Source organism: Rattus norvegicus, chromosome 12 (assembly GCF_036323735.1).
Source record: "Rattus norvegicus strain BN/NHsdMcwi chromosome 12, GRCr8, whole genome shotgun sequence".
Lineage (NCBI taxonomy): Eukaryota > Metazoa > Chordata > Mammalia > Rodentia > Muridae > Rattus > Rattus norvegicus.
In genome coordinates, this window is record NC_086030.1 from 35,058,562 (window position 1) to 35,074,434 (window position 15,873).

A 15,873-nucleotide genomic window follows, 5' to 3' on the forward strand; every position below is an offset into this window, starting at 1 on the left:
AAGGCCTGTTAAAAATCCCCATCTAGAGCTGAGCATGATGGCACATGACTTTAATCTCGATACTCCAAGGCAGGTGGAGCTCTATGAGTTCAAGGCCATCCTAGTCTACAGAGTGAGGTCCAGGTCAGCCAGGGCTTCCTAGTGAGACTAGTTTCGGCAACCAAGTCATAAAGAGAAAGAGGCAATTGTGGGGACACTAAGTGCTCCTAGGGCTTCTATTCCAAGAAGCTCTAAGTGAGGAAGAAAGAGGAAGGGAGTCTTTTTCCAGTGTCCTGTGAGCATGTCCTACAGGGTCACTATGGATTGACACTGGGTATAGAATCTCCCAGATCCAGAACTCAAAGGTTAGAGGTCAGGCCAATCCAAAAGGAACACAGGGTCCATTTTCAAGTGGGTTTGGACCAACTGTCGGGCATCCTTCCCAAACACTGGCTTTCACTGTCAGGGACCATCAGAATTAGGACAAAACCAAGTGTAGGAACTGCATCCGATGAAAGGACACAGATGATCCATGGGCAAGATGCATTGTGAAGCCCTAACTGGATCCACATTCAACATGTTTGCTGTAAATGACAAGAACAGAAAAACTGTTGATGTCAGGTGGGGGACTTAAGTAGTTTTGACCACAGTGATTTCAGATAAGAGGATGCTCCTGTCTCGGAGAATACATTCTCTGGGGATCACCCGGGGACAACTCATTTATAAGTAGTTTAGAAATTAAACACAAACCCATATACAGAGGTGTGTGTGTGTGATACAGAAGTTCGTCTAGAAAAATTAAAAAGCATATGAGTTTTTTTTTCCCTTTTCTTTTTTTCGGAGCTGGGGACTGAACCCAGGGCCTTGCGCTTGCTAGGCAAGCGCTCTACCACTGAGCTAAATCCCCAACCCCATGAGATTCTTTTCAATATTTCTGCAATTGTTCTAATAAAATATAAAATTATTCTGATGAGGGAATTTCATTATATACACTGGCCAGTGTTGAAGACACAGTTGCATGTACCCAGGAAGCATGTAGCAATTTTGGGAGACGCTTGGGTTGGCATAAGCCATTTGAGGAGTGTAGGGAGCTGCGACGTGCCGCGCCTCAAAGATGGCGCTGGTTTCTGCCTTCCACCCTCCCAACGGTGAGCTGAGCGGTGAGCAGTGAGCGGTGAGCACTCCTTGCAGTAAACAAGTCCTTATTTGGCTATGGCTGCCTGGGCCTGCTAGCTTCCGCATAGTGACAGCCTATCTGCATGACCCACTTGCTGGGATTGGCCAGCACTAGCTATTTAAGTGTGGTGGGGGTTCCCCGGGGTCAGAAGATTGTATCAAGGTTCCTGAGTAAAACTGCTTGAAGAAGATCTCCTCTGGTTGTGTCTTCCTTGCTGGTCGAGGTTGGGCGCGACAGAGGAGGGCATGATACAAGCAAGAAGTCCTGCCCAACACACCCTACCCTCATGTCATCATGTCAGTGTGGTGAGGTTGAGAAATGCAGAGTCAAGGGCTGGAGAGACGGCTCAGCCGTTAAAGGCTAGGCTCACAACCAAAAATATAAGAGAAATGCAGAGTCAAACATTTTTATAGAAAGAGAAATCCTCATGGGTTATCAACCAAGGGCAACTGAAGTTGCCGAGCTCCATAGAAGTCAGCACTGTTTGATGGCGATGGCATTGTCTTGGGTCTTTGCTCTCTCTGACGTGTCCACTGTCACTCATTCTATACCATGTCTATCAAGTATCCTGTGACCCTGTCCAGAGGACACCAACTCAGTGTGCCCATCATCCCTCTCTCTTCTTCTAATGCCAACACAGCTCTTCTTCTGGGAAGACTGTTCTTCTAGTTCCAGCAATGTAGACTAGATAATGGTCTGGCTTCCTTTCAATTGTGATAAAACACCACATCCCAAAGCTACTTAAGAGAGAAAAGGACATATCTGGCTTACAGTCAATCATTGAGGGAAACCAGGGGGAAGAAGTCAAGCAAGAACCTGAAGCAGAAACCACAGAGGAACACTGTTTGCTTACAGGTTCATGCTTAGCTAGCTTTCTTGGACAGCCCAAGACCATCTGCTTAGGGAATGGTGATGCCCACAGTGGTCCGAGCTCTCCTACAATAATTAACAATTACACCCCCTAACATACCTACAGGCAAATCTTATGTAGACAGCTCCTCAAGTGAGGCTCTCTTCTCAAATGACTGTAGGCTATGTCAAGTTGATAATTAAGCCAACCATGACAGGTGGGAATTGCAATATTTGTGTGGATACCAGTGTTATGACACCATGGGTCGCTAAGAATGTCTCATTATTTCCACTCAATGTGGTAGTCAATAGCAGAGATACAAACCAGCTACTCTGAGGACTTAAAAATAGTGTCATGGCTCCTTCCTTGCAAATTGGGTCTGGGGTACTTAGCAGCAATAAGCATATCTGGGTATGAGATTTTGTTTTCTTAAGACCCTTCAACAATACATGTAACTGAGCTGAGACTGAGCAGGACATGGGAAGTACAGATAAACCTGAAAAACCTTAAATCTAGAAAGTAGGACAGCTTAAAAAATAATGCAGACCTGTCAAAATGACACAGACCTCTCTCTGTAAAAATGGCTCCCATGGCCAAATCCACGATATTTTAAGCATCAAAATAAACAGGGGTGGTAATAAAATAAAGATGGGTACATGAGAAATTCGGACTCAAAATGAAAACCTGAAGTTCTACCAAGAAGGGAGATAAATTTGGGGTCTCCATATACCTTTGTTATATAAATGCATATTGATTTAAAAAATTATTTTGAAGTTCTCATCGCAAGGGAGCCTGGAAGAGAACACCCTGAACAAGAAACCAGAGTAAGCCACTTTTTATGGGGATTGCTTATCTGAGCAGCCTGATAGATGACATTAGTTACTTTTTTTCCATTGTTGTGATAAAATACCTCACAAAAACAACATTTTGATGGACATCCCACTGTGGTGAGGAGGGAACAGAGGAAGGAGAGTGAGGCAGCTGGTCACATTGTATCCAGTCAGGAAAGAGATATAATTGCTAGTGCTCAGCTCACTTTCTTCTTTGACACTATCCAAGACCCCAGCACAGGGGATGGTGCCACCCAGAGTGGGCAAGTCTTCCCACTTCAACAAAGCCTCCATGAAAATGCCCTCACGAACATGCTAAGAAGTGTGTCTTCCTAGGTGATTCTAAAATCAGTCAGGTTCACAATGAAGACCCACCAGCCATGAAAAGACAAGCCTGCACCTTCAGCAGTGTCAAGGTCATAAAACTCAGACTGAGAAAGGTAAAGAAACATGACAAGGGTGGAGAGATGGCTCAGTGATTAAGAGCACTAGCTGTTCTTCCAGAGGACCTGGGTTCAATTTTCAGCACCCACTGGCAGCTCATAACTATTGTAATTCTAGCTCTGGGAATCCAGCGCCACCTTCTGGTCACTGTATTATTGCACTCAGGTGCATAGCCACCCATACAAATGACACAGTATACACAATAATTTAAAACAAAACAAAACAAAACAAAACAAAACAAAACAAAAAACCAAATGAATAAATAAAAGGAAATCAGGACAACGAAATAGCACATGAAGTTCGAAGGCTGTTTGTTTGTTACAAGGAACAGTGCTGACCCAAAGGAAGCAACACCTTGGGTCTGAGGACCGGATTCTTTTGTTATAGCTTTGTAAGAGACTCTCTTTGTTTTTAAGAAGAATCAAGGTCCATTTGGAGGGCCTCACCGCAGCCTTGGCTGTTAATTTGATGGGAGCCTCTGCAAGGTCATAGCCAAGGACACAGTTCTGTGAACATGTGGGGCGGGTGGGTGGGTAGGAGATTTTTCATCCCAGAGGCAGCTGGTATTGCCTGAAGGTGATGGACATTTAGAAGAAGGACTTTCCTTTTGGGCTGGTTGTCATTTATGGAGATCTGGCTCTGGGGATCCAGCGCCAGCCCCAAACCCAAGCGATGGCGTTACTGGAGAACAGAAAGAATGAGATGTCGAAAAGAGAAAATCGACTCTTCTATGCCTATAACCCAGTCCGTGAGGACCCTCTGTTAGCCAAGGCTATCCAGAACCAGAATCAATGGGTGTGCACAGGGAGGCTTGCCTTGAAGAACCGACTCACATGAAGACAGAAGCAACTGGGGCCAATAGCTGCAAGGGAGTCCAGAGCCGTAGTTCAAATTCCCAAATTTGCCTTCATCAGGGAGGCCATTCTGTTCCTATAATGAGGGCTTCACTTCCCTGGATGGGGGCCCACCCACACCCATGAAATCCTTATATGTACTCAAAGTCTGCTAATGTAAACATTAAAACTCATTCTTTAAAAATCCTTCAAATCGGGCGGGAAAGATGGCTCAGCGGTTAAGAGCACAGACTGCTCTTCCAGAGGTCCTGAGTTCAATTCCCGGCGACCACATGGCGGCTCAAAAAACCCCCTAAATAAAGCCCAAAATAATACCTGACCCGATATCTAGGTTCTGTGGCTCAGCCCCATTGACACACATGAATTAGCCAAGGCAGAACTGAAAACCTCAGGAGTTGGGGGGCAGTGCCTTTATAGACTAGGGGAGGGAGTGCTGCTAAAGCCACTAAACACACCTCCTCACAGACCCAATGTTCAATGGCAGGGCCATAGCCCAGGCATCAACTGAGCAGCAGAAGGAAAGGTTGGATTCCCGCTAGGAAAGGGTACTTTACCAGGACTTGTATATTCAGGATGAACATGTTTGGATTTGAAGAGAAATGAGAAAAGTCTGCTGTGAGTCAATTCATTAATGAAATGGGAACCCGGGGCTGTGTACTGACCCAAAACATTTACATAAGTTGAAGGAAAAGAACACACTGTTACTCAGAAAACCAAAGATGCTCCATAAACCTGGGGCAGAACAAATCGCCCCAGATGGAGACTTCTCCCGGGGTATGAGGATGGCAGTGGGGAGCCTTGGGGGCTGCTTGTATATATCTGAGGCTTTAGGAATCCGACCACAGCCCTTTGTAGTCCGGGGTGGGAGAATGGGGGAGATGGGAAGAGGGATCCTTCCATTCTGCAGGGAGAGCCTGGTCCACAGCTGGAGCTGAAGCAGTGCCAGATGGGTGAATGAATGAATGAATAAATGAGTGAATGAATGATTTCCAAAGCAAACAGAACCCTCTGAGTGGGAGAAGTGCTGGGTGGAGGGAAAGGGAGAGGGAGAGGGAGAATCAATTTTAGGTATCATTCTCCAGCCATTAGACCTATTTTCTTTTTGAGATAGAGTCTATTACTGGCCCGGAACCCTTCCACGTAGAGTTTTCTATGTGGGTTCTGTGGGAATCAATCTTCAGTCCTCAGACTCCTGTGGCAAGCACTTCACTGGCTAAGCCTTCCTACAGTTCCTGGAGATACCTATGAAGTGACTTCTTCTGACCAAGCCTGAGAATCCAACTTATATCCTCCCATCCCAACCCCACCCAAGGAAGGAGGCTTCTCTGCCTTGGCAGTTGTCATTTGGCTTTTGTTCCCCTGTTGATTGTGAGGTACTTGGCTTCAACACAGAGCATCTAGTCACTTTGCTTTTTCTGAAATACCGTCCCTCTTTAAAGAAAACATTTATTATATGTGTATGAATGTTTTGCCTGAATCGAATGTGTGTGCACCACACAATGCAGAACCCAACACAAGCCAGAAGACAGCATTGGCTCCTTTGGAGTTGAGACCATTGTGGGCTACCATGTGGGTGCCGGGAACTGAACCCAGGTCCTCTGCAAAAGCAGCCATTGCTCTTGACCCCTGAGCCTCAAATTTCTACATTTTTCTTCTTCCCATACTCTGTCCTAGTGATTAGAGTGGAGCTAAGCTTGTGCCTCAAGCTCCAGAGATTGACCTGACCCATCAGAAACTCCCTTCTCTGGCCCCTTAAAATTGAAAGGCTCAAGTGCAGGTAACTATTGTCAAGCGACTCCCTCCTGAAATTTTTACATTCATTTAAGAAGTCCCCATCTTTGGGCTGGGTGTGCTGTATAGAAAGAACATAAGGACCAGGAGACAGAGGCAACTGCTCCACAATGAAGCCAAAGTGACCAGAGAAGACAAAGAGCATCCCGTGACATTGCCGGATTCCTGGATCCAACTGCTCCTGAAGTCCACAAGGATCCTTCAGTTAGCACGAATACACTGCCTCAGATGCAAAACTGGAGGGTTGATGTTGTTGTTGTTGTTGCTTTTTCAACTGTAACTGAAAACTGAATCACTCCATACTCATCCACAGGTCACCAGCATACAGGAGGAGGGACATGGCCTTGCTAGCTAAACACAAAGTCATTGTTTCCCATGAAAACGAAATGATGAAACAATGTTTCTAAGGCTGAGACTATTCAGAGTAGGTTTGTGTGTGTGAGTGAGCGCCAGATCTCTTGTTTATTTTGTTGTTTTTCTAAAAGTCACTGCTAAGATGTAATTCAATAAGAGTAGAAATAAGCATCGTGTGTACCAATGTATGTGTGTGTGCGTGTGCGTGCGTGCGTGTGTGCATGCGTGTGTGTGTGTGTGTGTGTGTGTGTGTGTGTGTGTGTGTACTAGACAAGGGGACTATCTCCAAAGTTTCTTTAGTTGGAGAATATAAGAAATGCTTAGCGCCTCAGAGTCCCTAATGGGTCACCACATGTCACAGACATAGTTAAGAGACACAAGGGAAAGCAGATATTATAATAAAAGATGGAGGTTAGGGGGCAATGGTTTAGCAATACAAAAAAGAGTTCATTGCAGAATGGATGAGAAAATTAAGTAAGATGCATAGCCCAGGGCTGCTCTGACTACTTTGATGGTCTTGAAAACTTAGAGGGAAAGTAGTGCTTAAGAAAGAAAATAATAATATCAGGGCATGGCTCGCTCCCATGGGTCTCAAGTTGGGCCAGTCATTGTTTGGCTATTCCCTCAAGGTCTCTGCCTCTGTTGCCTGCCTTTGGATCTCCTTTACCTAGCTGGGCTGCCTTGTCAGGCCTCGGTGGGAGAGGATGCACTTGTTCCTCCTGTGACTTGATGTGCCAGGACTGATTGGTACCCATGGAGGATTTCCCTTTCTCCTCGTGGAAGGGGAGGAGGTCATGGGGGGATGGGTTTCTGAGGGTGGGACTGGCAGGAGAGGAGGGAGGGACTGTACTCGGGATGTAAAGTGAATAAATTAATGGAAAACCAAAAAGAAAGGAAGTGCTGGGGGTGGGGTGGGGGTTGATGTATTTAAGGACAACATAAGCTTCCCCCCTCCACCCCACTGCCTGTGACATAGGGACACCTCAGTGAATCTTTTCCTTTCCTTCTGATATCGTTAAGGGCACTGTTCTGTTTGTTTCGACATCACGCTCAGGCCTTTTAAAAACATCCTGCTGTGATGAGACTGTCTTCCGTGATTCTCTTTCTGGTAGTGTTAACAGGACCAATTACAACAGCAAGTGTTCTGAACTCTTCTAACTACGTGTGATACCTGTGATGGCTCTATGGCCCTGAACGATACCTCTCCTCAGAGCCTGTGAGTAGATCCTTACCTAGAAAAGGGTCCTGTGGAGGCTGTTAGGTTGAGAATTGCAAACACCCTGGGTTAGGGTGGGCCTTGCCTTCAAGGTCAAGAAGCCTTAAAAGGCAGAGCAGGAAGGAGCAGAGAGATGGCTCAATTAGTGCAGGGCTTGCCTTGAAGCATGGAGACCTCGGGTTGATGTTCGAAACCTGTATGAGAAGCTCCATGTGGTAGCTTGTGATGGCTTTTCCAGTGCAGGGGAGGCAGAGACGGGGTGGATCTCTGGGGTCCAGGTCAGTGAGATGGTGTCTTATAACACAATATAAAAATCGCCTGAGGGGGGTTGGGGATTTAGCTCAGTGGTAGGGCGCTTGCCTAGGAAGCGCAAGGCCCTGGGTTCGGTCCCCAGCTCCGAAAAAAAGAAAAAAGAAAAAAAATCGCCTGAGGGATGACACTTGAGTTTGATCCCTCCAACCCCACTCACCCCCTTACCCTAAACACAAAGGTGGAGGAAGCTAGCCACGGGACCACAGAGGCTGAGAAGGGGATGATACAACCACAAAGCCAGGGAACACTAGAGCTACCAGAAGCTGGAAGAGTCAAGAAAGCACTCAGGAAAAGGCATGATCCTGCAGGCACCATGATTTTGTACTGACTTTGAGAGAGAACTGATTCTCTATCTTAGGCTGTGGATTAGGTGGCACAGAAGTCATCCCCTGTGTGACGTCTTGTCCTGCCAGCCCTAGGAGACAGATGCTACATGTCTTAGCTCACGCTTCTCTGTCCTGAACACATAGAAAGTAGGTCTAATTCTTCATACAGTAAAATCTGGGGCTCAGAACAACTGTGCTGATGGTCACAGCCACGTCTGAAAGGTCTCTGAGCTGGGAGGAACGAGGGTCATGCATTTCCTGTATAGCATCCACCTACCCACTTCGGATAACAAATGGCTCTTTGGTTTCCCTCTGGGAGAGATACTCTGAATATTGGCACAGTGGTGCTATCAGTCAGACTGTTCTATCTGATTCTAATCAGCAGCTCTCAACCGTCCTAGTGCTACAACCCTTTAATACAGTTCCTTATGTTATAATGACTCCTCCCCCACCCCAAGCAAAACATTATTTCACTGCTATTTCATAACCATAATCATGCTACTGTTACAAATCATAGTGTGAATAAACACCTCATATACAGGATACCCAATGTGTGAGCCCTGCGGAGTCTTGATCCACAGGCTGAGAACCGCATCTCTAGACAGAGGTCTACTCTCTGATCTAGCCACTGCCCGTCTACTCTGTAGAATTACTGAAGACTTTAGGCAGCTCTTTGGTTTGTCTGATTTGCAGTTCTACAAATAGAACCCAGGGTCCCCAAGCAAGGTCCTACCTGGGAGCTACCTCCCAAGCTCTGGGGAGCTTCTAAAAAAACAAAAATGACAAAAAACACACACACACACACACACACAGACTCTCAAGTTCAGTACAGCCCTAAGTGTCTTCATCCCCAGAATCTTCTATCTGAACCAGACATAAACATCACTGAAAATGAGCAAAGTTCCCACTGCATCTAAACAAGGATGCCCTGTGGGAGGCGGGTGATTTCAATAGCCATGGGGACCCTTTGGTGGACTGCGTGCTGTGCCTGTGAGGTTTCCATTTCTCTCTGTGCAGTTCTTCCAGGAATGGGCAGAACTGAGGCCCAGAATGAAGCTGTTCTTTCAAGGCAATGAAGTCTGACCCCAATTAGCCCATAAGTGATAATTCTCCACATGGATCAAAGGACGTGAGTCTTATGTAGAAAGGACATCAAATCCTTTGGTGGCTCCAGGATTCCAACCATTTCAGAGTCCTAATGTATTGTTAGCTACTGTCATGGGGGAAAAGGATGTGTGTACTTTGCAAAGGATGGAATATCGGTCTCTGAAGAGTAGCATAACCCATTCTCTTGGAAATTTTGCTAACTCAGACTCAGTATTGACCTTCCTTGTCTCCTCGAGGCAGCAACTTCTAAATCCCCAGGGTGCTTAAACAAGAGAACTGAGTTAAAGGTAGGATACAGAATCAAGACCGATACCACAGGGATAGCAGCATCAGGATGTCCAAAATGCCTGCTCAGAAACAAGTGCAAGCTGATTAAACGTGATTTTTCACCCTCCGATAAACTACACCAACAATCCTTAATCAACAATTCCCTTAGTGACACCTAATATACAAAAGTGCATGCACTTCAAAAATGATTTTGTGTAGAGGAAAAAAGATACTGGAAATATACTTTTTTAAGATTAGGATAAAACCTACGGAGCAGTATAATGCAGCTTAAATATAAGCTTTGATGAATTAAAGATGCATTCTGGAAACCTTAGGGCAAAGGGTAAAACTGAATAGGAAGCACAAATGAGCCCATAAAGGAGACAAAATGGAATTGCCAAAAATGCTTAACCCTACAGCAGAAAATGACAGAGGAAGAATAAGGAGCAGAAGGAACACGAAGCGAAACAGTGTGCACAGTGTCATCTCCTAAATGTAAGCATGCAGATAACTACATTACATATAAATGGTGTAAACATGGTGATTAAAAGGCAGAGACTAGAGTACTGGATAAACAAAGGAAAGCCCAACTGTATGCTCTTCGAAAACTAACAACAGTGAACATAAAAGACAATGATTTGGGACTGGAGACAGGGCTCTGTGGTTAAGAGTATAGGTGTTCTTCCAGAGGACCTGGATTTGATCCCCAGCACTAACATGGCAGTTCACAAGCTTTGGTAGCTACAGTTCCAATGGATCTAACACCCTCTTCTGGCGTCCAGGGGCACTGAACTCATGTGTACTTGCTGGCCCCAGTGTCTAGAGAGTCTTGTGACCTCGGCTTAGGGGATGATTTTCTAGAATTGGTGACCAAAACGCAATTGTTAAGACAAGTTTTCATCAAAATTTAAAATCTGATTTTCCCAGGACAACTGGGGAGAAACATGTTTCAGACACAGTTTGATGACATAACTGCCTAAAAAGCCATCAGGAAGAAAGTAAACAACCAAAATTTTGAAGTGGGTATCTAATATTTGAAAGGGTCATTTCACCAAAGGAGATGTACGGATGACCATGAACCCAAAGGACACTCCACCTTAAGTGCCAGAAGAATGAGGATAAATAAAACCCCAAAGAAGTCAAGAAAACATAAACTGTAAAAAAATCCTACAGAGGGGCTGACAATCTGTGAGTTCCACCTCTAGAATCCACAGGGTGGAAACAAGAGAACCTAGTCCTCTGGGTAGCCCTCTGACCTCCATGTTCTTGCACCTACATAGATACATACACACACCAAGAGAAAGTAGTTTTAAAATCCCAAAGAAGACAGACGGTGGTGATGGTGCACACCTTTAATCCCAGTTCTTGGGAGGTAGGGGCAGACAGATCTCTGTGAGTTGGAGACAAGCTTGGTTTACAGAGTGGGCTCCAGGATAGCCAGAACCACACAGGAGACCCTGTCTTCAAAAACCAACAACCAAAAACCAACCAACCATCCAACCAAACAACAACAACAACAACAACAACACCCCAGAGTTGTAGTACTTGGCTACAGGAATAGGCAGACAAAACCCAAAATAACAATGATACCTAGTGTCACAGATGATACAAAATGATCTGACTGAGGGGGAAACAAAATGTCCAAGTTACCAAATCGCTCAGCATTGCCCCCAAGGCCCAGATACTCATCCAGGAGGAACAAACCCATGCCACCCAAGAACCTGTCTGTGAATATTCACAACTTCTTCATAATTGCTAAGCCCCAGAGCCCTTCAAATATCCTTCATTTGAGCAACAAGCAAACTGTGGCAGCCACTCGAGGGAATATTGCTCTGCCCGATGCCACTGTGGCAAAGCTGACTATGGAATGCATTGTGCGGATCCCACAGCAGCAGATCTGAAAGCCAGGCATGGTATGAACCCATCACCGTGTTGTTATGAAAACAGGAAAAGTCCAGAGACCAAGAATCATGTGTCAGAGACTGTGGATAGAAGAAGGAGACAGTACAGGGTTTCTGAAGGCGATCCCTTCACTTGTATATGTTTGTCAAAATGTATATCTACTTTAAATGGGCATATTTAAATGCATGGGTTTTTTTGGTTCCTTAATGACTTTAAAACAAAGGGGATATAACCAGGGGATAGTCCAGTGGTTAAGAGCACGGGCTGCTCTTCCAGAAGACCTGAGTTCATTCCCAACATCCTCATGGTGGCTCAAAACCATCTGGAACTGCAGTTCCAGGGGATCTAACACCTTCTTCTGGCCTCTAAGAGAACTGTACATACGGCACACAGACTTACATTCAGACAAACACTAATCGTCAGCAATAAAAACAAAACATAAAGCTATGCATAGCTTGTAGCAAATAGATCGTTTCTTGTAATGTACCCAGAGAATCTGTATACAGTTGTGCAGTACAGCTTGGGAGTCTGACACAGCTACTAGGGAAACAATGGATTTTTTTTTAACGTGACTTCTCCCATGTTTAAGACTATAAATGTATCCTTTACTTAATTATAATACAATTACACGAATTCTCCCATTAAAACCAAAACTGAACAAAAACACTGAAAAATCTGCCCGGTCTTTGCCAGCATCATGTGGACGGTTCGTGTCTTAGGAGAGTCAAGTTAGACTGGTGAACAGGGGGCAAGTCAAAGCTTGATGGTGCATCAGTGGGGTTTCCACGGACCCCTGAAAAGCTGACACAGATGAGGATGTTGTGTGACAGATGAGGGGGGTGGGTGTGCATGTTAGACGGAGCTGCTGGTCCCCAAAACAGCATGGCTGTTGGCAGGGGATAAGAACCCTTCACCCTTCTCACCCCGAGGTCCGTGCTAAGTCCCAGCGTGTTAAGAGATCAAAGAAATGTTTATCATTTATTTCCTTCCTTCCTTCCTTCCTTCCTTCCTTCCTTCCTTCCCTCCCTCCCCTCCCCTCCCCTCCCCTCCCCTCTCCTCCCCTCTCCTCCCCTCCCTCCCTCCCTTCCTTCCTCCCTCCCTCCCTCCCTCCCTTCCTTCCTTCCTTCCTTCCTTCCTTCCTTCCTTCCTTCCTTCCTTCCTTCCTTCCGGGACCAACAGTGATCTTGAAACTATTTCTGTTCTCTAAAGCCTCCTCTAATGGAAGGCTCCCGTGCTTCGTGTCCCTGTCCCTCATGCACCATCACTGATTCGACTGATGGCAGCATCATGTGTACGGCTTGCAGCCCACACCTCCACAGAGGCCTCTGTCCACCTGGCAGTGTGCACCTATGAATAACAATGAAGCTTCAAACTGGTTCCAGTGAGCTGGAATCCACAGCCCAAACCAATCTTCTCTGGGGCCCCACACCCAATCAGAAGACATCACAACCCTCCTGAAGGTCTCAGACCACAACCCTTTCCACCTGCCTTTGAGGGTTGACAGGTGAATCGGTGTTCCAGCTCAAAGGAGGGTTAGGGAGCGATACCTTCCTTTCAATGCTCTGTCCTATTTATGGAAACTCCACAGAACAACTATGTTTTCTGCAACCCCTGATGTGTTGCAACGCTTCAGAATTAACCGTCAAAAAACACACGCTTGGTTGGTTGGTGATGACTGGACAGATTTCCAAGGTTCCAGAAACCCACATAAGACCCTTGTATAGACAAAGTCCCTTGTGGCATAGCTGTTGTTTTTTCTTTTAAAGACAGTGGAAATTCAAACAAGGGCGAGGAGTGTTTGTTTCTGTAAATCACGCTGTGGAGGAACGGGGAGATGGCTCAGGGGCACGCATGCACGTGTATGCAGGAGGACCTGAATCCCGACTCAGGAAAACAGAAAAGCAGGCAGGTTGAGTAGGCTGGCTTCCCAGCGCTGAGAAGGCGGTAATGGACAGGTCAGGGGCTCGCTGGCTGGAAGGAAGGCTAAGCCTAATGAGGGAGCTCCCCGCCAGATGAGGGGCCCTGTCTCAGAAAAACCTCCGTGGAGACGGACTGCGGAAGACACTGAGGGTTGATCGCCTGTCTCTCTCCACACAGGTGCGAACACACACCCGCTTGCACACGCACGCGACATCTTACAGAGTAAACACCAGGCTGGGTTAGGAAAACACTGGAAAGAACTGTAGCTTTCATCAGCCATACAAGTGAAAACACATTTGGCAGACGAGGCTTCCAGAACCAACCTTAGAAGCTCCACATGGCGAAGCCTAGCAAATCCAGGTGTCTTGGGCGGCGGGGGTGGGGGGACGCTTTGCATCACATGGGCTTTCCCAGCCCCGCAATCTCCACCATGTCAGCCCCACCCCAGCGCCTTCAATCGCCAGCCCAAGGTCTAAACCGGCCACTGCAATAACAGCCGCTTCTTACCCAGAAGCGAAATCTGGGTCTTTTTCTTTCTAACTGCCCATTAAGCCATTTGGTGATCAGAATCCGCGGGGAGGTGTGTGCCGAGAGCTGTTTCTGGGCTAATAGCAGAATACAGGTAAAGGCTCCTGAATTTCTGCTCTTTGGGGGTAAAAACCCACTCCCAATCACCTCCACCCCTCACTTTACCCCGGGCTCTGGGGGAAACAGGACCCACTGGAAGGAAGCACAGCGTGCATGGCAGGTTTGTCTTAGGAAATACTTCTCAAGTAAGGGGCATCCCCTGGTTTCATATCGTGGAGTAAGGACTTCTGTAAAGCAAATTCTACTTTTTAACACCAATTGCCAACTTGTCTCGCTAGATACATTTCCATCCCAGCCATAGAGCTCCGGGTAGGAGAGAGGTCTTGATATCTGCGCGGGGTGGATTAGAGAGAATTCTCAGTTCAGTTGTGTGTCAAGGGCTGAGCTCGAACCCATCTCCCTGCGGGAGGGCTCAGGACTCCGTGCAACATCCGGCCTTAAGCCACCGCACGCGAAAACCTCTCCAGGGCGTCCCCGCGACCGCACCCGGTAGCTCGCGGACTCTAAGTGCCTGAAGCCAGCGGCTTAGATCTTCCAGCCCTGCCCGCCACCGACCGGGCTCACACAAGAGTAATAATAGGACTTAGCGACCATAAGCGGCAACGAGCGCTCTGGCCAGACTGCGTCAGCCGGTTTGCACAAGCCTCCAGAAACCTGCAGAGTCCTGGTTCCCACGGCCCCCCGGAGCAAAGGACCGAAGTGGGAGCCTAACGGCGGAGTCGCTGGAAACCAGAGCGGTCCGATGCTTTCAACGCCACCGCTCGGTCTAATATGGGGTGGAAAGTCCCGGGTTTCTCCAAAGCTGGGGAAGGGGCCGCGGGAAACCCGGGTCCTACCCGAGTACGGTAGCTGCACAGAGTCCGGGGTGTATAGCCCTGACCCAGAGTCCAGCAACCACGCCCCCCGCTCTCCCAGAGGGAGGCAGTAGGGCTTCGGGGTGGGCTGCCGCGGCGGATCCCTAACCGTGGCTCAAATGCTCCAAGCTGAGACCAGTGTGGGCTGTCTCCGTAGCTGGAGGCTCAAGGTGGGACCCGGATCTCGCGCCACCCTCTCCACCCTCGCCCCAGCTTTCCCGCAGCCCACTGGGGGACCCGGCAGTCCGGGTCAGAGCCCGCCTTACCTTGGCCCAGCAGCGTGGCCAGCACCAGGCTTAGCGCCCCGTACCGCGCGGCCCGCCTCGGGGCCGCGCCCTCGGAGCGCATTGTGGCCGCTGTCACGCCATCCATCGCCAGCCCGGGGCCCGCGCCGGTTGCCCCATACCCGGGGCCGCCCCAGGCAGCGCTCCGGCTCCCGCGGCTGCTCCTGAACCGGTCCGGACAACTTTTCTCGGGCTGCAACCGCGGTCCTACTGATCCCGCCCCCCAGGCCCGCCCACTTCGGGACCGCCCACTACACCCTCTGGATCCGCCCACCTCCGGCCCCCGCCCGCGGCCGGATGGATGGATGGATGGAAGATGCTAGAGGGCCAGAGAGGCTCCGGGAGCGCAGGCCTCGGGTTGGAGACCCGGAGGGAGGGCGAAGAGACTCGGGGACCTCGAATCCTCTCCTCCCTCTTCTGATCGGCCGCCTCGCAGTCTCCTGCCTCCGCGCCACTACGTTCTGCAGGACTGCTCTACCCAGATGCTCACCTCGCAGAATAGAGCTGGATCCTTGCCCCCCCCCCATCCCCTAAGCCCCCACGGTCATTGCGAAGTCTCAGGGTCCTTGGTTCGCCATCGGCAACATCAGGTCCTCCTGAGGACTGGGGACATCTGGAATTCAAAGTCACGTGCAGCTGTGAAGGAACTATCCTAAGCGAACGATTGGATTTAGTGGGATGTGTACGGATGTGTGCGCCGCGTGCACTGTGAGTGGGAAAGCGCCGGCTAACCCCACTGTTTTTTTTTCTTTTTTTTGGAGCTGGGGACCGAACCCAGGGCCTTGCGCTTGCTAGGCAAGCACTCTACCACTGAGCTA

At 48.1% G+C, this 15,873-nt stretch overlaps 1 protein-coding gene across 2 annotated transcripts in view; it reads right to left on the bottom strand.

Moving 5' to 3' along the window:
* Tmem132c (transmembrane protein 132C) overlaps positions 1-15,260 on the bottom strand; it is a 321,460-nt gene extending 306,200 nt beyond the window's left edge. For both annotated transcript variants that reach the window (XM_002727968.7, XM_039090106.2), the window contains exon 1: positions 15,038-15,260. In XM_002727968.7, the coding sequence (XP_002728014.2) occupies positions 15,038-15,143 (106 nt within the window). In that variant the 5' untranslated portion in view covers positions 15,144-15,260. The remainder of the gene's footprint in view (positions 1-15,037) is intronic.
* Positions 15,261-15,873: the final 613 nt, after the last annotated feature.